This window comes from Netta rufina (genome assembly GCF_964035555.1).
Source record: "Netta rufina genome assembly, chromosome: 1".
Lineage (NCBI taxonomy): Eukaryota > Metazoa > Chordata > Aves > Anseriformes > Anatidae > Netta > Netta rufina.
In genome coordinates, this window is record NC_140123.1 from 171,159,539 (window position 1) to 171,182,851 (window position 23,313).

A 23,313-nucleotide genomic window follows, 5' to 3' on the forward strand; every position below is an offset into this window, starting at 1 on the left:
TTCTATTATTCGTGTTGAGTCAGTTCTTCAGTAGAAAAAAAAAAAAAGCAGCTGAATTTCAAGGTGTGTGCCAGTTCCATGTATTCTTTACTGACTGACAGGAATTTAAATAGTAGGTTCTTAACAACCACCAGACACCCACTCTTGAGAAGGCTAACATGAGGCAGCCATTGTGGGAGTCTACTTACTTTTTCTTGTTGTACTTGGAAAAAAATCTGTTGGTTTAGTTTTTCCCGTATTCTTTACCAAAAACAGAAGCCAAAATGAAAACACAGCCACGTACCTCCATGCACAAGTATGACTGGGACACGTGCATACACAGACACTGAAATTTACCTGTTGTTCCAGACAAACTTAATTGATGCTTGCAGTGAGCTGCGTCTCTTTAGCTGATTGCCAGCAACAAGGGAGTCTCATCCAGACTTCAGGTATCACACCATGAACTCCAGGTAATGGGAAAATAAACACATACCACGTAGCTAAGTATTGCCAACTTCAACTTTAATAATGGAACCATCAATTGCCATTTCAGTAATAAATTTTAGGGGAATAAAAACTTCCCTATAAAAATAAAACTAAGCTTGTCAAAATTATAAATAACGTTTGCTTGTTTTTAAAGACATACATTTTAATGTTTCCCTGCAATCCTCCTTTGTCCCCCACCCCCAACCCCCCAAATACGCCCCTCCGTTCCCCCATCATCTAATCATTCTGGTACCATCATATACTGAAATGAAAACAGTTCTGCAACACAAGTTTTGACAGTTTAATTTGATGCTAAAATTAAAAAGAGAAAAACTGGCCAGGCATGACCGTTTCTTTTAAATTAAAGCTGCTGTAATTGCCAGTGTGTAAAAAAAATAATAATAATTAACCCCACACACGACATCTTACAATAATTAACCGTGGACTAAGACAAAATTAAAATATAGTAAGTTTGTTTTGGTTCCTGCCTCTCTTCCCCCAATTTGAAACTTGTAGTGCATACAACACTGATTGAGGTTTTTGGCTAAAGTAAATGCAGATGTGCCTACTTAAAAGACTGATAGTTCAGTTCAAGTAAAAACAAAATTCACATATTTTTATACTCCACTTTTAGACTCAAACAGTGTTTAAATCTAAGCAACAAATGGTTCAACATTAACAGCGATTATGTAATGATTACATAGCTATGGGCAGGCATATAAATAAGTAGATGTTAACAGAATACCCATCAACATGCTGCATTCACAGAAAAATAAAATTAAAAAAAAAAAAAAAAAAGTAACAAAACATAAAAGCATTCCCTGAACCATTATAAAGTGTCTCACTTGAGGATAATGTTACTAAGTCACACATGCACTACAATGTTACATGTGAAATTAAAAAACAAACAAGATATGCCTTACATATACTTTATAGTTAGTCCTACTTTTAATTTCTCTTAACACTTTAAAACATTATGATTGTCTCATTAAGCTTGCTTTTTTTTTTCTAATTTTATTTTTTTTTTAACCAAAAAAATCAACCTGTGAAGAGTTTTAAAAAAGTCTAAGGAAAGGAAACAAAGGCACAATTACATCAAATTAAGGTGGTGAACAGAAGCTTGGAGTTTCACATAGTATCCATTAGATGTCACCAAAGTTTTAACAATTCCTTGGGAATTTAAAATGAACATCCTAAGAGTGGAGGAAAAAAAAAAAAAACACACCACCAACTTCTGCTGCTCTTAAATCTTTAGCACTTCCCTCCCACCCCAACCCCCAATATATAACTCATTTCCTCTCGGCTTGGTAATGACTAAAGTACTGGTTACTCAAACCTGCCTCATGCTTCTATTGCACACCCACTTCTTTGGTTTCTTTCGAACGTGCTTTTTAGATAAATAACTCTGAAAGAAAAACAATTTTATTTACATTAAAATGTTTTCTTGCTACATTTTTCCTACTTTTAAATCAAGTAAATCAGCAGTCTACAGAATTTGGTAATCAGTTGTTCAATTAAGAATTTTAAAAACTTAGGAAAAAAACTTTCTGAATTGCTAAAAGCAGGAGTTACCATGCTCAGTCACCAACACTGATGATAAATTTTAATTTCATTTTATGCTGGAAACATGAATAAGAAATTCTACTTTCTTTGCCCGACCGAGCCTTTAACAAACAAGGAAGCAGAGGAAGCTATTTTTGTCTTTCAGATATGACAATTTAAAAGTATCCAGCCTAAAAAGGGATTGCTGAGCCAGAGGAAAGATCTGACTTACAGACCAAATGCATCTGCAGTTACAGCTTGGATCTGAACGCTCACTAGCTGGGCTTTTCTCACAGAGTTATCGGAGACGTTGTCCACATTTTAGAATTCAAGTAAGCTGCCACTTGTTAGCTTTGCTGCACTTTTCAACCCCCCATCATACATTTATGGAAGCAGCTTCTCCAATAGTGACCTGTATGTGCAGCTCCATTAATATTCTTATTCAGCTTTCGCCTCTCATTCCTTCCCAGTAATTCTATTATCTTTATTTCTTTTCCAGTGTGGATTTATGTAATTAAAAAATCCTAAAACTTATTCACAATATTATAACATCCTAAAACTTTATTCTTGTAGAATTAGTATTTTAACTTTCCTCTGTATAAATACTATTTCTATTTAAAACCGGTCCTCCTCCATCAGCTACTACACTGTTCCTTCCTCAACTCTTACCCTCTTCTCAACATTCTCTTTACCTTCTCCAGGAAGACTAATTTAAAGCCTTCCACAAATTCACAGAACAAAACAAAAGATTTCATATGCCCTCCATCTCTAACAGTTTCCTCACAAATTATACAGTAACTATTTGAAAACAGAAAGGTAGTGCAAATCAATTTCATCTCAAAGATAGTGCTCCAACTAATTCTTTTCCAGACAGTTTCATTCCTTTTTTTTTTTACCAATTAATTTGCACCTCCTTACTTGAAAAGCTACCATTAAAGCAAAGAAGAAAAAAAATAATCTTATTTCATAGCATCCTAGAAAATTGATTACAGTTTCACAGCTTGCACCAAGATAACTTGGAAAACTCTCTAGGCACACAGAGGGTTGCAAACTGATGTACAAACATGCAGAATCCCTTACACTTGCGGGTGCAAGATCTTAAGTGACCTGGCTTATGGAACTAAGTCTATAGCAAAGTTCAGGTACCCTGGCATCACAAAACAGTCTTCCGAATAAAGAAAACTACTCCTTGCTGCTCTTTTGTACATTGGGTTTGGCATGCTATACTGACATTTGGTAGCGTGCGTTTTTCCTGAGTGTTCTTTGGCCCCCTTTTAACCAGGTTTCCACACCCCACCAAGGGCTTCTTCAAGTTTGTCTCTGTAAGCTGCATAACGCTTCTTCAGGATTTGAAGTTGCTCGTTTTCCTCTTTGTCCAGTATACGCAAGAAGTTTTGCAGTTCAGGAAGACTAAAAGCTTCCCACTGTACAAAGAGAAGAGAAAAAAAACAGATGAGATGAACAGGAAATACACAAACCATTTATATATACAGCATTTTTAAACAAAACCTCAGACTCTCAAAACCATTTCAACACTGAAGCAGCATCAGGCACCCTTCTTGCAAGTCCTACAAATTCTGAAGACATTTTACTCTTTTAAACTTTTTCTTTGTTCTGCAAGTAACAGGAGGTCAAGCTAACTGCAGACTAAATGTTTACAAAAAGCACAAAATAAGTATCACAAGAAAAAAAATGCTTCCAAAAAAAATGGATCAACATGTCAGCACAGATCAAAGAGGAGCTTTAACTTCACTTGTGAAGTTAAACAAACAAACAAAAGCATGAGTGTAACATACCATAACTTCTCCAGTTTCATGCTCACGTAGAACAAAACTAAGCATTTCCGTCCTGGGGCCTGCCACCAAACGCAGGTAGAGGGGATGTTCTCGGTCTGACAGCTTGCATGTATAAACTGCAAGAGAAGAAATGATGAACATTAGTCATTTTTAGAAGTAATGAAGTGTTTTGAATGGTTAATACTAGCCAATGTTAGAAATTTTCAGAGATACACATATGTAGCCATAAATCTCCACATTTTACAAACTGGTTTTGAAAAAATGAGTTTTAGGGATGCTAAATGTGCAGGACTAGGTTTGAATATGAATGAAGTGGCTTCCAGTCAACACAGAATCTGAATACATGTGGGGGTTGGGGGAAGGAAAAGAAAAATCCAACACAGCTCTGTTGCTATAAATAAATACTGAAAACATCACAGCTGTGGTGTCACCATTCTGAAACTTTTTTCAGGCAGCCAGAAACATCTGAGCTCCTGCAACACTGTCAGTGTACACAGAAGGAGGCAGATTCCTAAGTGCACAAACACAATGTTGGCAAAACGCCCTTTTCACTAAAGATACCTTTAGCATATTCTGGTATTTCCAAGCACAACAAACACCAAACTTTAGCAGTAGTCACGCACAGACAGAGACACGTGAACCAAGAACCACATCTGAAAATAATACACAGCCCATGATGGTCACCACCCCAACAGCTGTCTGCTAACGCAGGGACTGCAGGTATTGCTGACACCATGGTTTCTCTTTAAAAAAATCTGTCCCATAATTTAATCTCACGAATCTGCAGTGTTTCAGTCCAACTGAAATTTAAGGCCTGATAAGGGGCATCTTAAATTAAATATAACAGACTGAATAGCAGAGGGGATCTGTGTAGATGGTTCAGTTCAGTGGGCTCTCCTGTCTTTTGTGAACTATCCCCAAATCATTTACGCTCTTATGCATGCTGCTTCTCACAAGAAAAGAAGATAAGAGAGAGCAAGGCTGTCACCTCCCATCATCTTTCTTCCACCCTGCTCATTTCAAGTATTCCTATAACACAGCTGCCCCCCAAACCACTTTGCCACTGAAATACCACAAGTCTAATTTGTACCTTGGTCTTCCTTGTGACAGCGTTTGTAAAGTGCAAATTTCGCGGGGTTGTCGGTCACGAAAAACTTTTTGAGCAAGGCCTCAATAACTTCACGAACAGTATTGGTGCTGCTGATGTGAAGTGTATTCACACAGTCGTTCGGCAAGCAAAAAGCAGTTTCGTTATTGCTGTGAGCACACCTCCCCTGGCTGGGGGAAGACTGCACAGTGATCGGTCTGCATAGTTCCATCTGAACTTTGATGAAGCCAGTGTAAATCCCATTTGAGTTCTGCAACAGGAAGAAAGCATTGTGAAGTTAAAATTAGTAATGACCAACTGTGGCATACTGGAGAAGGCAGGCAGAAGTGGTTACAGAGAACAGAATTTAAATGCCATTGTAATATTTGACATCTCCTAGGAAAGACATTGGTTCAGTATTTCTGATATTTACTCTTTCTGGTATTTCTGCTGAATAACAATTCCTGCCTTAAAAATAACAACCAAATGCTAAGGCTATCAGGATCTCACCAAGCAAAAGGTGCTATGAACTAGTGGTGAGTTTTCACATTAGGAAAGAACTATGAAGTGAAAAAAGACCAGTAACATGCCTCTACAACTAACTAACTAACTATACATTTTATGCACAAATGCAGAAATTATCTCCCCACATTTCAGCTGCAAATTAGCCTACAGTATTTAGACACTCAAATCCTCTTTCAATTCAAAAAGAATTAAACATTGTTCTAATCAACATTACAAATTATTTATTGATTGCTTCTGTAAGAAAATATCGAAATTGATCAAACATTATTGAACTAGAGAACTGCAACCAACCTGGTTTTAGGCGTAAGTCCTGACCGATATGGAAATACATAAAAGCCTTTTAGTAGATACTCATGCCTATATGATTTGGGATCCAGTGTAATTTCTAAGCTCGCATGTACTGTACACCCAGAGGAACGCATAATGTATCAGAAAAATCTAGACAATGAATGACAGCTTGCTAGGCAGGTAGATGCCTAAAATATTAGTATGGTCTGGAGTAGGTCAGACTGAGTCTCAGACCTGGTCCACAGTCCTTGGAAATTAAAAATCTATATGGGTTTTATTGTCTGCATTATGTGTATGGAGGGGATTGTGGGAGGAAGTCTCCAAATGCTGAAAACCCACATAACTGCTCTGAATATTAAATCTCCTATAATAAACATGGCATGTTTTAACTTTTCTCACTATTGAAGCATCTTTATGAAAGAAATACTTGACAAACATTTATGAACCCAAACAGGATGAATACCTTCATGTTTACCAGCAGACGGGTTTTCATCTGACAAATGGACATATTAGTGTTGAATTAGAATTTATCTTTAAAACATTTTAAATTACATCTGTATTTGTTTCAATCCATATAAAGAAGCTACGTGGATAAAAATATTCCAGATGGAAGATTTAATTTCCAGATTTAAGAAAGAGCCTACTACAAAGTCATTAAACCAGAGACAGTTTCATATGTGAGATGCTAAGAATAAAGTGATTCATAATTCACTACAAAGTTACCACACAGTTGCTCCTAACGTAAGTTACAGTCATCATATGCAAAACTTACCAAGGTCATCTTTAATTTATCAGTGACAGATGAATTATAGCTTTGTATCTTCTCTTTAACTTCTTCTTTACTGAGATAAACATGAGGTTCTCTCTCCTTCTGAACATCCTGCAACAACAAGAGAGAGAGCAGTTTTAGAAAACAAAGCAAAGAACAATTCTTTTATGACTTTGGATAAGAGCGTTCTCAGTCCAAGTAATAATTACTTCACAGAGGCTCAATGGATATTAATTATCCGTACAGCAAAAGAAAGTATTAACAAGTTAGGCAAATTGAGTTAGGCACTTGAACTGAATAGAGACAGTTAAATCAACACACCCAAAGACACTTGGGTCATTTTTTTTGCCAACTATTCTCATTCAAATATTTATCAGCAGTATGTAAAACAGCTCAGCTCACTTTATGGCCTGATTTGCTCATGTCAATGCTATGCAATATTGTTAAGAAAACAGTTGCAATTTTTCACCAGATATTACTCAGGGCACAGATGGGTATTTCTAAGCAAACAGAAGAATACATACAAAAATAGCAGCACGTACTGACAAGTAACACCAGCAATCCCCAAGTGTGCCAACAATGCAGGAGCATCCCCGCATTCCAGCCTGACAGACCGCACACTACACACAGGGCCGCTGACTACTACGTGAGCCATCGTGAGTAACTCTCTAGCAGTATCACGTTACACCAAATTCATGGTTTTTCCATGGGGAAGGCCCCGCTCGATTTTCGACTGCTGCTTTTATGAGCTTGCTACGGATTTTACATGCAGCAGTAAAACCAGTCCCTGGAGCTGGATTTTATCCAAACAAACATTTGTTCCCAATCCACGTCGCCGCAGCAAACCAGCGTTATAAATACACTCCGATTTCCACCATGAGCACCACGGCCATATATAGTATGGAAGAGGTTCAGCTCCCAGCTTTAACGACCCAAGACATCGCTCGGACAGGGGGAAACAGCGGCTCGAAGCTCTCAGGGCAGGGCCGAACACAGCGATACGCGTTCACGGCACCAACAAGGGGCCAGGCAGCAGCAACACAGTCAGTCCTCAGCAGCGCATCCTCCCGGAGCTCATCCTAGGAGAGGAGGACCCTGCCTGCCGTGTCCAGCCCCGTACCACATCTTTAGAACAATTTGCACGGGAGCCACCCCAGCCATGACCACAGCTGGTGGGGAGCTGAAGGCTGCTGTTTCCCGGAAAGACTGTGCAAGACATCTTTCCATCTCCTAATTTAAAAGTGGCCAGTTTTAGCTCCTGTGGGCTTAGGGTTGCTTTTCCTATATGGTGTTTTACTAAATGACACGCTGGAGCTGACTTTTTTTCCCATAGCTATAAAAAGAAAGGCGTGGCCTGAGCGCAGAGCCGGGAGCCAGAAACCTTGAATTCTGATCTGGACTCAAATGCTGATTTCCTGCGAAACACGGAGAACACACCTTTATTTCACAGATCAGGACACCGAGGCAAAAAGGAACACAGCCAGCCAGCTCTCCTATTCACTCCTTAAGTGCTGCTCTTACTAAGCATGTGTAGCATCTTGCACAGTCGCCAAACCCCACCTAATCTATTACAAAACAGCAAATTACTAAGTGGTTTCAGAATCCAAGTCTTCAGTCCCACTAGAGAAATTAATCTCTCTTACCCTTCTATTTGTCATCTTTCCCCTTCCCCCAAACTGCCATAATTATTACAAATACAACTTCATCTCAACTTCTCTCTTCATCTCCTCAGGGGCTCTTACAGCTTTGTCGTGTTCAATTTGGGAGTAAATGAGTAGATAAAAAACAAAACTGTTTGTAAGTGTGGTTTTTGTTGTTTTCTTTTTTTTTCCTCTGACATCAAAGTACACATTTTTGTTTTTTTAATGCTCAAAATGAGTACCAAAAGCAATGACTCATAGTCAAAGTCTGGATGTATAGGTGTTCTCAATGCTGTCTTCAAACACTGTTGTAAGATTGGGCCACATTCTTACAGGACTGGGCACACAAACTAAACAGAGCTTTTACCATCTGTCTGACTGCTTTCACAAACCCAAAGATGAATTCAGAAAGTTCCCGGCCTCTGAAGCTGCAGACGAGCCCCTAACCATAGATGCCAGCCAAGGCTACTTCTTCTGTCAGACGAGCATGTTGTGGAGTTCACACCTCTCCAATCTCCTAACACTTTTGATATTGAGTTTCCAATAATGGACACCTCATCTTTAGTATTTGTCATTGTTTCACTGGTGATTGTTCAAGCAGGTATCTCTCCTCCACCCTGTCAGAGCTGTCATCGTGATTACTGCAGTCACTCACAGCAGCACCACCATGAGAAAACACTAACCAGGAAACAGACTGCTCCTCACCTCTCCTTTGCTTAAAGCTCAACCTTTGTTTCAGTAACATCATCACATTAATTTCTGGGCAACTTCAAAGGCTGAATCTGTCAGCAAGGACTTACAACTGGAGATGACACAAAGAAGGTATTGCCTTTAATGGAGACAGGAGAAACTCCCAAGACTCACAGCAAGTAAACGACCTGTCTACGTTGCAAAAGTAGAAGGGAGATGGAGGGGGAAAATAAAAAATAAATAAAAACAGACGGGAACACAGGGAGAGAAAGAGGAGCCCGTCTCCCCAGGGGTGGCTCCCTACAGGGCCGCACAGTGCCTGGCGGCACCGGGGGATGCATGGTTCCCTCACGGAGCTGCATACCATTCCCTGCTTGAACGTGCCACTGCAGTTCCTGGCTCCTTGCTTTGACACTGAAGTCCAGGCGATTTTGGCAAAGTTTAATTCAGCACACAGAAAATATAAAGCCCTGTTTACGCAAAAGCTGAGAGAACTTCACTCTGTAGTACACTGGCAACAAACATTGCTGTAACTCATTTTCCTGAGCCACCAGAGTCTGTGCCTCAACTAATCTTAACAGCATGTACATTATGCAAAACTATGGACTGAATTAAAAAAAAAAAAAAGAGACTACTGGGGATTAAAACATTAAAGAATAGGCTCAAATCCTTTCAAGAAAAAACATTACACACAAGAAACAGAGACCCTGTTTACTTCAGTAATCACTTTCACCCCAATCCACTACCCTTGATCAAGGCCAGAGAGTGTGAGCAGTGAGGACATGAGTCCCAGAAAAGGAAACACGCCTTTAATTGCAACAGGAAACCTAAGCCCGAGGTCTTCATGAATGAGCCTCAAGATAGGCTCCCACTCCCAAACAAAAGCCCTGGTGCTCCAGCTGTGCATGAGGGGGTGGATGTGCTTGAACCAAGCAAAGAGACCTCCTCATCTGCCAGACACACGAAGAATCACCCTGCTGTCACATGGACTGAGTCACATTAGTAAGCCCCACAGGGCTGCCATCAGGAGAAAGCCTACAGAGGCACACCTCACCGAGCCCGTCACGGACACAAAGCCTTGGACCGCTATGATTCACTGGGTCAGCTGTGCACAGTGGTTATCATCCAATACCACACACAGATCTGAGGCACCTGTGTATTTTAATTTTTCCTAATTACACTTAACCAACATGCCAGTAAAGCGTGTTGGTGAGATGGTATGCAGTTTTTCACAGAGCTGAATTGTTCCCAGTGGCTCTGTGGCATTTAGCTGTTGCCACACAGCTGTCTAGCCACGTCTTGAGTTAAAACAAACAAATCCTTTACCAGTGTGCCTATAGGTGGGTGGGGAACGACTTGGCAAACTCAAGGACTCTTACTTCCTCACTTACGTGTCACACCATAACAAGACACACCACAAGGAAACCTCTTCTGATATCTCTGCATAGGTTCAGCAGATCAAATTCCACCTTGCTATCTCAGCAGATAAACCTACCACCTGCAGAAGGCCCTGCGGCATCCAACAACAGCAGAGCAACAGCAGTAATAAATTCATCTCCACCAGGCTTCGCAACACACTCACGTTGCGCTGTTCCCAAATGGCCGCAAAGTGGCTCAAGTCACACCCGCTCTGTGTGGGACTGCTGCGAAAGCAATTCTTTCGACCTCAGGCATTTCAAATGAAGCTCAGGGGAGAGAAGGCATTTCAGAGGTGAGATTTAGATGTTACAGATAAGTATGTGTGGCCTGGTCTTGTTCCACCTGGGCTGGCAAGAGCCGAATACAGGCCGTGTCGCCTGGCGGCTCACCCAGCCCAGGACACAGCCGCCATTTCCTCCACAGCCTGTGCCCCGCAGGCACGCTCTGCCAGCCCCGACATGGCTCCTGGGGCATCCCAGGCCCCTGTAAAACACCCAGTCCGCACACCTTGCAAAATCTGAACGTTGGGAATTGCGAAACTGCCCTTCTGCAAAAGTTAGGCCTGGCAATGGGTTTCCTAGCCACAGATCTGTGTGCGTATCAATCACTGTGGAAGCGCAATCAGCAGAGCAGTTTATGTGTGAAAAAAAAAAATGGATCTTCCGTACAAAACAATGCACAAACATTTCCGTGTTATTCTGGTCAAAATCAAAAACCAAACCTGAGTTAGGTGCAGCTCCTGCATCACTTAGCCAGATGATACTCTCAGCAATGGCTGCCATGTCATCAGCGCTTCCTCCTCCCAGCCCGATGAAGTGTGTTTTCCTCATCAGAGCTCCTGGTCTCCTTCCATTCCCTGCTTCTCAGGCTACCAGGTATTTCCTCAGCCCAGCACAGATGTGAAAGATAAAAATCTGATCTCAAGAAGATAGCTGAATACATCAGAATCCGTATGGATGGCGTCTTTGGGTCCAAAACACCACTACCAGTCCAGGCTGCTAACTTCCTGGGAAAATCACGCTGTACTTCCCCATGCTTACAGCACACAACACTGATGGACATTCGTACTAAAACCATTCCTCAGGTCACCAAAGCAGCAGCTCATTCGCGAATGAAATTCCTAAGCAACAGCTGCCAGCAAGAGGGAAATGAGGCAAGTGCTCTCACTTTCCCAAGGGAAATAGCTGGTCTTTCATTAAAACTCATGAGGCAATGCCTCTTCACAGTTGAGCTTCCTCTCAACAAAAATGGCAGAAAATGTGTTTTTTCTTTGTCCCCTCCACACCCCCCACACATCTCATTTATTGCATGACAGAAGTTTGGAGAAGAATCACTCCCTTTCTTACACTTACACCCAACACAAAGCCTACAGAGACCAGTTCTGCACGAATCCTCAAGGAGCACAACTAAAAGTGCACAGATTACAATTAAAATGAACTGCAAATCAAGTTGTGGTCCCAGGAAAGAATCACATCACATCTGGGACTTTATGAAAGTCCAAGTCCCACGGTTACTGCCAAAGCCTAGAGAAAGCTCTAACCTCAGCAGCTAGAAAGCTGCTATGGAATTAGGCTACAATACAGTTCTACAAACAAAAAAATACCCCAAACCCTGAAGCCTTTTTCCTCAGGATCCTTGTCTTGAGACAGATGCACAGCTTCCCCAAACTGCTGCTATAGACATTTATTTATAGGGTGATACAAGAAGCTGCCTCTCCTCTATCTAACCTCCTATTTCTACAAAATTTCTAGAAGTTTAGTACCTCTGAGGAATCGGAAACCAAGTTCCTCTTAACTTTTTGGCCTGATAGACGAAGGAAAATAGAATGAACAAAAGGTAAACCTATCCTGGGAACATCACAATAGTTTTGTCACAAATCTAAACAACTGAACACCTGCAGCAGCTCAAGCCAACTTTTAAGCAATAGCAGTCCCTATCCCCTGTCCTCACATATCATATTAATCCCATACATATAGTGAGCCATGATTCAGCCAAATGGATGAAGATGCACTGATCTTGCTGTAAGTCATGGCTAGGAATCATTTCTGAATTAAAGCACAATAGCTTTTTGTCAAATGAGAAATGCAGCCAAATCTACATTAAAAAGAAAAGGTATATTTACATCTCCTTTAGTAATAAAAGAATGAAACTAATGCATAGTATTTACATCCTGTTTGCATTTAAGAAATTATTTAACTAACATACATCATACAACAGAAGCCTAGTAGAGAATACAGGGAAGAAAACACTGAAATTACTTTTATCTCAATAGCTGCTTTCGCAAGAAAAAAATGCTCCTTTTCCTACAACCTGCCAGCACTCCCACAGAAAATAAACCTTGCAATTACACGGTTTAACAACAAACATTGTGTTTTTTCCCCATCTTAACTCTCCTGAGAGCAAAGCAGCTTTGCCAGCAACAGCAATTTCTCTTATACTCAGAAGATGTGCCCTTCTTTCATGAGGAAGCCAGAGAATCAAGGTGGATGCTGGTCTTCTCCATCCACAAATGGTCAGACACACCAACAGCCAGAAAAGCATGGAGGAAACAGCCAAATTAAAACAAAACACCCCACCCGGAACTAAAAAACAAACGAAAAGCAAACAGACATAGCTCTAAGCTCAGCACCTTCTCACGCAGTTGCACCTTGAAACGTTTGTGTCCTCCTGAACAGGTTGACACTGTTCTCTGGGGCAGGGAACGGAGCATTTTCTGACAGGATGGATGATGTAGGCAGAATAACCTCTGTATCCTGTTCAGTGTCTTTTTCTTTCTGCACTCAGTGTGACCCAGTTCCCACCCTCCATTCAGTGGCACACCGGGCAGGGAAGCAGTCCAAAACACTTTTTGTTTTTTTGCACAGGCTTTGCTGACCTGAGTCTTAAATAATTTATCCTAACAGAGCAAGTAAGAACAACCTGCACCATGCCTTCCTGAGGCAGCAACAGCAGAAACGCCCGCCTGGGTCAGGTGTAGGGTCCATCCAGCCTGGTATTCCGCCTGCGATGGCAGCAGAAATGAAGGAAGGCTATTTCGAGAGAGCACATGAGCCTTTCCTGCAGCCTCTCTGCTGGCATCCAGAACTGCTGCAGCAGGAATGCAGAGGGTACCTCCCTTCTGAGTGCTTTTAGTCTCCATTTATGGACCTGCTGCCTATGCAAAAGCACAAACCCTCTGTGAACCTGCCGATGCTGCCCATCTCTGCACCTCCTGCGCAACAACTTCCAGAAATTCACAACTGTAGTGTGAAGGACTGTCATCTGCTTTAAACCGAACTTCAGTTGAGATAAAAGGAAACTTCTGTTATGTATACTGGGTACCCTTTAATCCTAGTACTATAGGACCTGGTGAACCCAAGTTTCGCATCAGCTTATCCATCATTTTTGTGATTTTGTAAACTGTAATCATACACTTTTTTCCCCTCTCTCCAAAAATGAGGTGCCCCAGACTCCTTAGCCTTCTCTCCTGATACAGCTGCTCCAACCTCTCGGTCATTTAAGCAGGGCAGCTAGCTCCACCATGCCTCTCCCGAGATGTGGTGAGCAGAGCTGCAGTGAGCAGAGCTGCACGCAGAACTCATGACAGGTGCGCCAAGGTATAGGTGATCTTTATTTAATAACCTGAACACTACAGATCTGCCAGAAATCCTTAACTAAGATACCTGTGATGCAGCTTGGTGCCTCTGCCAGGGCACTTTCACCATGTTCAAAGAGAGCTACTGGCAACTACCACAGTTTTGGCATAATTTTACAAAGTACAGGCATTCCGCTCAATAAATGCTTGTTACTTTCCCACTGCTTCCAGTTTTTCCCCAAGTACCACCACACTATGTGGGTTGGCATGCTAATGAAAGGGTAAAGCAAAGCATTATCTTTCCTGCCTGACCTCTCTGATGTAAACATTTATATGTTTATATGGCGAACACTTAATCAGTAGAGAAAGAAAACAAGAACTTTAACTAACTTCCTTTTATTCATTTTAACAAATTATTTTCCTTTAAACAGGGGCAATATAAACACAGTTAACATTCAGGCATTGTGAAAGAAAGGACAGCAAAAGAAATCTATTTGTTGGTGACTTTAACATTACTGAAGTTTCATTTAAGTTTATCATGACCTCACCTCTGAAAACCCCTACTTACAAAGCCTGCCATACCCTATATGGCTGTACTTTAACTACTGGCACGCAACCCAGTTTTTAAAAGGCGGTCATTTGTTTAGAGTGAAAACCAACTGTATGAAGAATAGTCTCCAACGGCTGGCATTACAGTCTATCCACAAAGACACAGCAGGTTTTATGCAGATTTGCACTCTTTTTCTCATATTATGACACATTTTAAAAGCAATACATTACACAAGTTAAGTAACATTTCACAGCTGCTTCAATTCTGCAAATTACATCTATTAAAATTAGATGCAAGAAACATCAAATAACCTCCTTCCTTCGGGTCTTCTCTACAGAAAGCGTGTGAGTTGATTGCTGACTATTTAAGCAGATAAGGAGTTTAATGAAGTAAAATGGATTGCCAGCCTCTCTGAGACCTGTACAACAAAATCTAGCTTTCAGCAGGCAGTTAGGAAACGAGCTTATACAAGATACTGCATAGAAGTCTAATTAGTGTATCTTGAAAAGAAGGTTAAGTATTGTCTGAAAGCTGAGCTATTCATCCAGCTAGCAATCAGGCAATGAGGTAACGTTAGGACCCTGGGTCATTACCCCACAGCATCTGCATGTGAACCCGAAAGGAAGTCCAGCAGGATCTATTCAACAGGAGACAGGAAAAGGTTTGCAATGACACCCCCCCGGTTTTCAAATGCACCTATGTACATTGTACATCAAAACTGGCACTGGAGAACAACCAGCAGCTCCTGGGGAAGTACTGTGGGGGAAGATCCAGCCTGACGGAGATCTGCCATCTTCTCCCCATGCCCAGTCTCCAGTCTGAGGCCTGTTGGGCCATCAGCCTCCTCTGAGCAGGAGCTGGGTGCTGGGCCAGGCTTTTGTGCCATTTTACCTTCAGAGAAGCAATCCCCTCCCAGGTTTGGCTGGGTAGTTCACAGACTGGGTCATCAGATTATTTTTTAAGCCATCTGACAAAGCCTGACTGTGTCAAGAAAAAGTAACAGCTTCCTACCTAGGCCCAGCTTCAGGGCTCGGGTTAGAAATGGAGAGTCTGCACATGGCCATGTTCCCAACAAGCCCATCACTTCTGTTTGGATTTCTCCTACTTGAAAGAAAAATAACACAAGCTCTTATAAAGGGCGCAGTAGTCACTTTGACCTAGGAAGCATGATGCAATACATTGCCTCTTCTGATATAGCACAACCCTGACAGACGGCTTTCCCTGACCAAGGCCGCTGCAATGAAAACAGTGCTGTTCAAGCAGACCTGTGGTCTTCTCAGGCACATGCTGACCGTGAGGGTGAGCTCCTCGCTGAGTACAGCTCCCTAAAAAAATGAAGAAGCTACTGGGTCTCTCTTGGCTCATCTGCTGCTGATCTCATATTTGAAGCTTTTCTGAACAGAAAAAGCCCTCTCCTACCACATGCACTTCTTAAGAAACCCCACAAAACTCAGGAAGCACAACTGAAGTCCTCATTCTAAAGGCCTCAAAATCCCACAATAATCTAGGGGCAAGCAATCACTGTTGTCTTTAATAAAGTATACATCCTGTAGGCCACTAAAAAGCTAAAGCATCTTCTTAGTATGTTGAATATGATTATGATGAGGCCTTCACATGCATTTACAGTCAACCTACGTAACTGGTGCTTTATATCTGCACATCAGATGGTAAGAGACAAAAACTAACCCCACGCCTGATAAAGTTTTCAGTGACTGCAGCTCTTTTTTTTAACAGAGAGTTTTCATTAAATAGAACATGGGAAATATCTTTACTCCAATAGTAGCTTTCTCACTGTACCTTGTGTGATTAACTGTCTACACAATTTCCACAGAAATATTAAAAGGGAGTCTCTTCAAAGAAGCTACTAGTCTCTTCAAAGAGGCATCCAAATGAGGTATTTCACAAAAAGCAGACAAAAGGCGACATCTCTGCAGACTAGCCTGTGTGAAGGATTTTTCTCCCTTTACACTCCAGAAAATTTAGATCACCTGGCATACTTCATTAACCACTAATGGTGTAGTGACTGCACCCTTCTGTACAGCCTCTTGTTTTATTAAAAATAGGATAGTAGCCAAAAGACATTTCTGAAGAAGCACAGCACAACCATTAGCTTCACCTACTGCTGCCAGGTATCATCTGGCAAAAATTCAATTCAGTATTTCAAGAAAAAAAAAGGGAGGGGTGAGGTAAAGCAGGCGACCATCTCAACACCACCACCATGTACTGCTATGCTGCAACTTACATTGATCTTAATGATAGGATTTTACCTCCTTAACATCTCCAGCCTTAAGATATCAAATGCTGGGAGGAAGCAAAAATAAAAACATCCCTTTAGTCAATGATCTATCTATCTCAAGGCAGCAACAAAGAGATTGTTTTTGGTTCTTTTCCCCACCTGGGTTCAATCTGACTCAAGTTCCAGCTTGAACTCACTGAAGCTTCAGAGCTCAGGTTCGACTGCAGTTCCAGCAAGAAGGAAAAGAAAAGAAAGAAAGGGCTCGAGGCAGTCTTTTACACTGCTGCAGCTCCCTGGTTTAACTTATTTTCATCTTGCAGATGATGAATGCAGTCACAGGACTCAGCTGAGAAGTAGGTAAAGGCAGGAGGTGTCTGGACCCCAGCCATTCCACCCCACACCACGAGTGTCACAGTGTCACAGTGATCTCAAGCTCACATTGCTAAGGTGGCACCTGATCCTCAGATTGCTGCACTGTGAGGAAACAGCAATTTATGCAGTGAGATTATGCCTTGAATAACCTCATCAGTATGGTAATGATAATCTGCTTTCTGAGGGGATTTAATCCCACGTTTTTACACCCTATTTTTATTACTCATATGCACATTTAAACAGGCTACCCAACACTTCAGTTGTGAGCAGAGTGGGACTGAAAAAAGGACACATTTCTTCACAACTCATATGTTCTCTAAGGAGAAAGACAAAAAACACTACTACCATTACAAAAATGGAAACCTGCCACAACCTTATCTGACTCAGCCCTTTCTGCAAAAATACACTTGCAGAATAGGAGCCAACTGCCTAGTTTCAGTATGAACTTGTTTCTCCACAATACACACGCAAATAAATCCGGGACACAAATGAACCCGGATGCCTCAATTTTTAGAAATCCACGCTGGGACAATCTAAAAAGAATTAGTATGGGAAAGTGGTTTTGTAATCTTGGTTCTTGTAGCAAGGCAAGAAAAAGGTTACAGTCTATGCAAACAACCACTGCTCAGGTCTGCAGTGAAGAGAATCACAGGGCAAGAAGAAGTAAGGAGTAGGAGGTCGCAACGAGTAGGCTTTCATGGGAGGTGTGAACAGAAGGCCTTAAAACATGGTTAATGAGTATCCCACTGGAAAAGCTGGATAAACAAAACTGTTCTTCTGAGGAAAGGTCAGGAGAACTGCACTAAGCCTGCCCTGGAGAAAAGGGCTTGCTGGCTTACAACCTGACTGCATGGCCCGACTCCAAACACAAGTTATTTTGCCATGCTGGAGAATGGCCACCAGGAAACCAGAGAAGGGGAAAAAACTTACAGGCTTTGTTCTTAAGCAGCAAATGGGAGAATGTGTTGATTTTACAACAAAGTTCAGAAGTTGTTCTTTTTTTCTTTCCAAACAGCTATTTCCCTGCTTTTATGGGCAGGATGTTACAGGCACAAGGAAACGCTGCTGTTACTCCACCTTTCCTTAGCCTCAACTGCTGTTTCAGGAAATGTAATCACGAAGCTCATGAAGACGTGAGATCTGTTAGCATTGATACCCATTTCAGGTGGAGGGAGAAGAGAGTCTACTAGATTTTTTTTTTCCATAAAAAAACAAACTTGTTAATGAGAACAGGCAGAGTCAGGACCCACCACAACCCCAACAAACACCCTCAGAAGGCAGGGCACACTGAAAAGCACAGGTCACCACCTCACAGGCAGGCACAGGATAAGCTGAGGACAGTAGAATCAAGGATTATTTAGATAAACAACAAATTCTACAAAGCAAAACTGCAAATGAATTTTTATTAAAAGTCCCTGAAACATTGCCATTAACATTTCCTGTACTCTAACAAAAAACATAGTCCTAACCTAAGAATCTTTCTTAAGTAACCAAATAATGCCTTTCTTAGAGACATTCTTACTTAATCAATATACACGTGTACATCAAAAACAAACAGTCAAGGGGAATCTCTTCAAAGTTGGAAAAAAAACGAGAACATATCTGTATCTCCTGACACAGACAGAAGCGTTGGGCCTGTAATCAGACCAGTCGGTTTGTATTGATTCTCCTACTGGGACTGTGTAACACAGGCCTGGTAACAAGGCCCCTACAACTGCAGACCTGCTATGTGTGAGGGACATCAGCCTTACGCACCCAAACCAAGCATGTAACAATTTTAAGAAATATATTTATTTTTTTCCTTCTGTTCCAAACTTGTTCAGTTTGGCCAGAAGACTGAAATTCATTAGGTTTCTACCAGCAGCTCCCTTGCATAACCTGACTGCAGAAACTCTTCAAATTAGCAAAGGCGATCGATTCACATAAAAACTCTTCCATAACGCCTAATCGCATGTGGGGAAAGGAACGCGTCGTTTCCTACCCAGCATCTTGGCCAGGCAATAAATACCATATTACAAACATATGGAGCAGGGCACAGACCGGCCTGCTGGAGACAGCAGAATAGTACCAAGTATTCAGGTAGCACTGGCTGCTCTTTTTTTTTTTTTTTGGTTTTATTTTGGTTTTGGTTTAAAAAGGCACTCATTTATTATCCAAACAATGATTTCCATCTCAGTGAGCTGTATTACGAATGCTGTAAGTTACAGTAACGTAGCAAAAAGTCGCCCATTTACACATAAATTACAAGGCATCCTTGGGCCTAAGAAAGTTCTCTCAATATGGCAGAACCCGTTCCTTGACTATTAGGAGCATTAATTCTTAAGCGCTAATGAAATCAGTAGATTTTCATGCAATCATACTTTATTAGGATTATTTGTTAGTAATGAAATAAGTGTAGTCACTTACACAGGCTCCATAAACATCCCAAGGTGACACACACAGAAGCACATGTGTGCACACAGGAAAGACATGTTTGTGTTTTGTTGGTTTTTTTTAAAAAAATAATATGCCAACATCAAAGTGTGGAAACAGTGGGACTTTAAAGGGAGTTTATTACGTGCTTTTAATCAAATGTTTTTTATGAAGCGAAGTGGGAAGAAGCCAGCCACAGCTGGCTGTACTATTATAAAATCAGCATTTCAGAAAAAGAGCAGAGGTAATATAAACAAGCAAACTACAAAGGATGCAAGCGATCCTAAGGAAAGATAACGCTGTGGGGAGTACAACTCACAGTGCCACCACACCTCCTGGTTTTGCTTCAGTAAGCCACATTTTGTATGCCATTTCTCAATGCAGTACATCTTCGTAATTTAACTTATTGGAAAATTAACAGGAGCCCCAAACATACTACAGGCTTTACCAGACCAGGAAATGTCACATTTCTAGTAAGCCATAAGAAGCTGCTCCCATCCTAAGGAAAGACGTTGCTCAACACAAGCTCCATCCTGACACTGCTGGTGCTACAAGGAGCCTCGTACTCCCAAGCAGCTTTACACAGCCACATAATTATACTCGAAATGAAGCACACCTGCTCCCAGCCGCCCTCCCACAGACTCACGGTGCCGTGGGTGGTTGTGGTGGTGCCCAGCAGGGCCTGCTCCAGGGCCATGGCCTCCCAGAGCACCCGGAGCCACGAAGGATGTGTCTAGACAAGAGAGGCTCACCTTTCCCTACAGAATCGAGCCGACCATGGAGCTACACTCCTTTCCTGCTCAGGACATCCCAGGCGTCCACTGACGATGGCTCTTTGCTCTCCCTGCCCACGCAGGGCACCCGCACCCCAGATGATTTTGAAACGCTTTGAGGGGAATTCCTGTGCGTGTGAGCTGGGGAAGGAGTCACACCGTCATTTTTGTTAGCTCAGACTTTGCAATCGCATTGGTAACAGACTGCTTGTCACTGCAGAAGTGGATTCTTTTATTACATGCTAGTAATACATAATATTGGTGATAGGTAAGCGGCCAGCTGCCAGCTCCGAGCGGAGATGTGCTCTGCAACCTCCAGGGTGGGGCAGAGGCTGTCCTCCCACAGGTGCTGGCGTACCAGCCCTCCTGGCCACGGGCTGCGGTCATCAAATGCTTATCAGGATTCCTCCCAGCCAGTGCTCCTACCCTCCCTGCAACCTTTCTGCAAGTCCCTGCTGGTTGAGGGTAATGTCAGCACAACTGGAGATGCCTGGGAATGTTTTGCAAATCAGCTGTACATAGCAGGCTTAGCAAACCCTTTCTGAAACGTTACACGCAGCGCAGAAACACTATCTCTGCAACCCTAATCTCAGCATTCCTGCGCTTTGGTTTACATTAAGTGCCACATATCTGCTTAGGAGGATGTTTTGAAACACCGAATTATCAGGAATGCTGGCGATAGGATTCCAGATTTTCACATCAACTTTTCTACCATCGTGAGATCTTCCAGATCTGCCTGCGCTTCAGGGCGGAAAAACTGCTCCTGCTGAAGGGCCACGGCTGCCTTCCACCACAACAGCTGTTTGCAAAACGTGATGTCTGACCATGTCCAGCACCTCGCTGTTAGCTGCGTCTTCATCCAAGCAGCTGAAATCACTGCGTGATCCTGGTAGCTCTGGAGCACAAAAAGCACTGGAAAAAATCCGCTGTAGAAAGATTGAATACTATAAAGTAACATTAGAAAGAGGAGCTGAGAGAGCACAACCATCCTCATTTAGGTTTATAAACAGCAGAACACAACTCTCCTCCCCCCACCCAGACAGACTTAGAAACTGCAGCTTGCTTATTAGAAACAAGAGCCATCAAAATGCTGCCAAGGGACACCTGGCCCCTTCAGAGGCCTCTCATTTACTTTCTCTGCAGCTGGATGATGGGGAAAGTCAGTCTTTTTCACTCCTGCACTCAAATCAGGAATGAAGACCATTTCATTTTTTGCCATGAACACACACGTAGGCACGAGGAGCAGCATCTAATCTGGCAGTCTTTAATTACATGCTTGGAGAGTGAAGTGCTGAGCAAGAGCAGGCTATCACCTTTACCATGAATTTGAACATGACCACTAAGTGATGGGTTTAGGTACACTGCATTATAAATAGGGCTACGGAAAGCTACAGAAGATGCTTTCTGTGGACAGATGCAAATTTGACACTTGGATGTGAGCTGTAACAGTGATTTGAGAAGAGATTATTTAAAAATCGCAAACCGCTACCTCTATGAATGAAGCCAAGTGCACCAACACACATTGACCAGAATTGTAGCAGACATTTCTCAATTGATTGTAACTTCGATCAATGCTAAATGCCTGAGCCAAGGTTCACGATACTGCATATTAATACGTTTTCTCCCTCTCAAAACTCCAGCCAAGGCTGCTCAGTCACAGCGGAGGGGAAAGCTGCAGGAAAAGGCTGTTTTGTCCGCAACATAAATTCAGCTGAGTGTCTCTGGAGCAGCTGTGACCAACAAGGGAGAGCTACGGAGTCCAGAAGGATGACAGGGAACCAGTGGGGAAAGGTAGCACAGGCACAAAACTCCGGGCTGTATCCTGACAGAGATGTGTACGGCAGTGGTTTGTAAGGGTTCCTTAATTCGAGGACCTCCTACTGTTTAAATAATTCAGTAAATGCACAGATCTTTCTGAGCAGCATTGCTGTGCTTGTTTTCATTAACAGCCACATAAAACCTCAGAATAAGCTTATTCATTTACGGTATTGAGCAAAACAGCATTGTTTTTCTTCACGCTCCACATAATGCTGTTTTCCTCACGCACTTGCGAACACAGGCATTTTAAGCATTTTGTGGCAGTATTTTCATTAAGCAACTGCGACTGTGAGGTTGGGAATAAAGCCCGGTCTGCAAGGTCCCTTACTGCAGAAACTGGAAGCAGTCCAGAGAAGGAGGCAGGAACCTCTCGGATAAATACTGCTCAGCAGAAGGGGATCCCATCTCTGGCCAGAAATGGAGTTTTAAGCAGAAAAATACTCACAGATGATTGCTAATGGCAGGTTCTCTCCTTTTAGGGGAGCTGACTTATGACCTGAGTCAGAAAGTACCAGATCAGAAATAGAAGACATTTTTCCCTATACAGAGGAGGGAACAAAATGGGGGGAGTGCACAGATCTGTATCCAAACACCCAAAATGTTTCATTTCCATCTGAGCTGATGCAGTGGGCAGGAGGAGCCATCTCTCACCCAAGTTGACTTGGTGCTGAGCTGCCTTTCTCCAAGCTCCTCTGGCAGCAGTGCTGTTGAGATGCACTCACACACCTGCCTGTAGGTGTTTCAGCTCAGAGCTGAATCCTATGCAGCGATGTTAGCAAGATGCAGACAAAAAGCACAGAGAGATGGGGTGCTTTTAGTGTGTAACACAGTTAACCTGTGGGATCCCATGGCACAGAACGCTGGGGGTGCTGCAAGTTTGCACAGGTTCAGAAGCAAGTGGGTAACTCACAGAAGATAAGCTAGACTGCGAATCACCACAAGCTGGACTGATGTTCTGGCAAACCATCACCATGTATGTGTCCTATTTTTCTACTCTTCCCCTGGCATCTACTGTTAGCAATGGCCAGACATGATGCTGGTCTAGACAGACCTCGCTTTTGGCTTTGCAGGAGTACTCACACGTTCCCTATGCTTCACCTCCCAAGATGGGAAGGGAAACCCATCGCTGCATCAGGCACAGTGGGTCCTGAACCGCGGCCGGGCTGACCAGACAGATCTGCACCGAGCTGGGAGGAAAGGCCAGGAATCACACACTTCAACCCTACCACCAAATGGACATCCTAAAGCCAGAACCACGAGTGGCAGTGCATTTGCAGATGGGAAGGAACTGTTAATGTATTATTATTGGAAGGCATGTTGACAAACGTTTGTAAAATACCAAAATAATAAAAAAATC

The 23,313-nt window shown here is 42.4% G+C and overlaps 1 protein-coding gene across 1 annotated transcript in view; it reads right to left on the reverse strand.

The window, feature by feature from the left end:
- Positions 1 to 698: 698 nt before the first annotated feature.
- The window catches only part of RASSF3 (Ras association domain family member 3), a 48,101-nt gene continuing 25,486 nt past the window's right edge, over positions 699 to 23,313 (reverse strand). Inside the window, exons 2-5 of the mRNA XM_084281434.1 lie at positions 6,476 to 6,583; positions 4,894 to 5,161; positions 3,804 to 3,919; positions 699 to 3,431 (exon numbers count right to left, since the gene is read on the reverse strand). Of these exons, the coding sequence (XP_084137560.1) occupies positions 3,282 to 3,431; positions 3,804 to 3,919; positions 4,894 to 5,161; positions 6,476 to 6,583 (642 nt within the window). The 3' untranslated portion in view covers positions 699 to 3,281. The remainder of the gene's footprint in view (positions 3,432 to 3,803; positions 3,920 to 4,893; positions 5,162 to 6,475; positions 6,584 to 23,313) is intronic.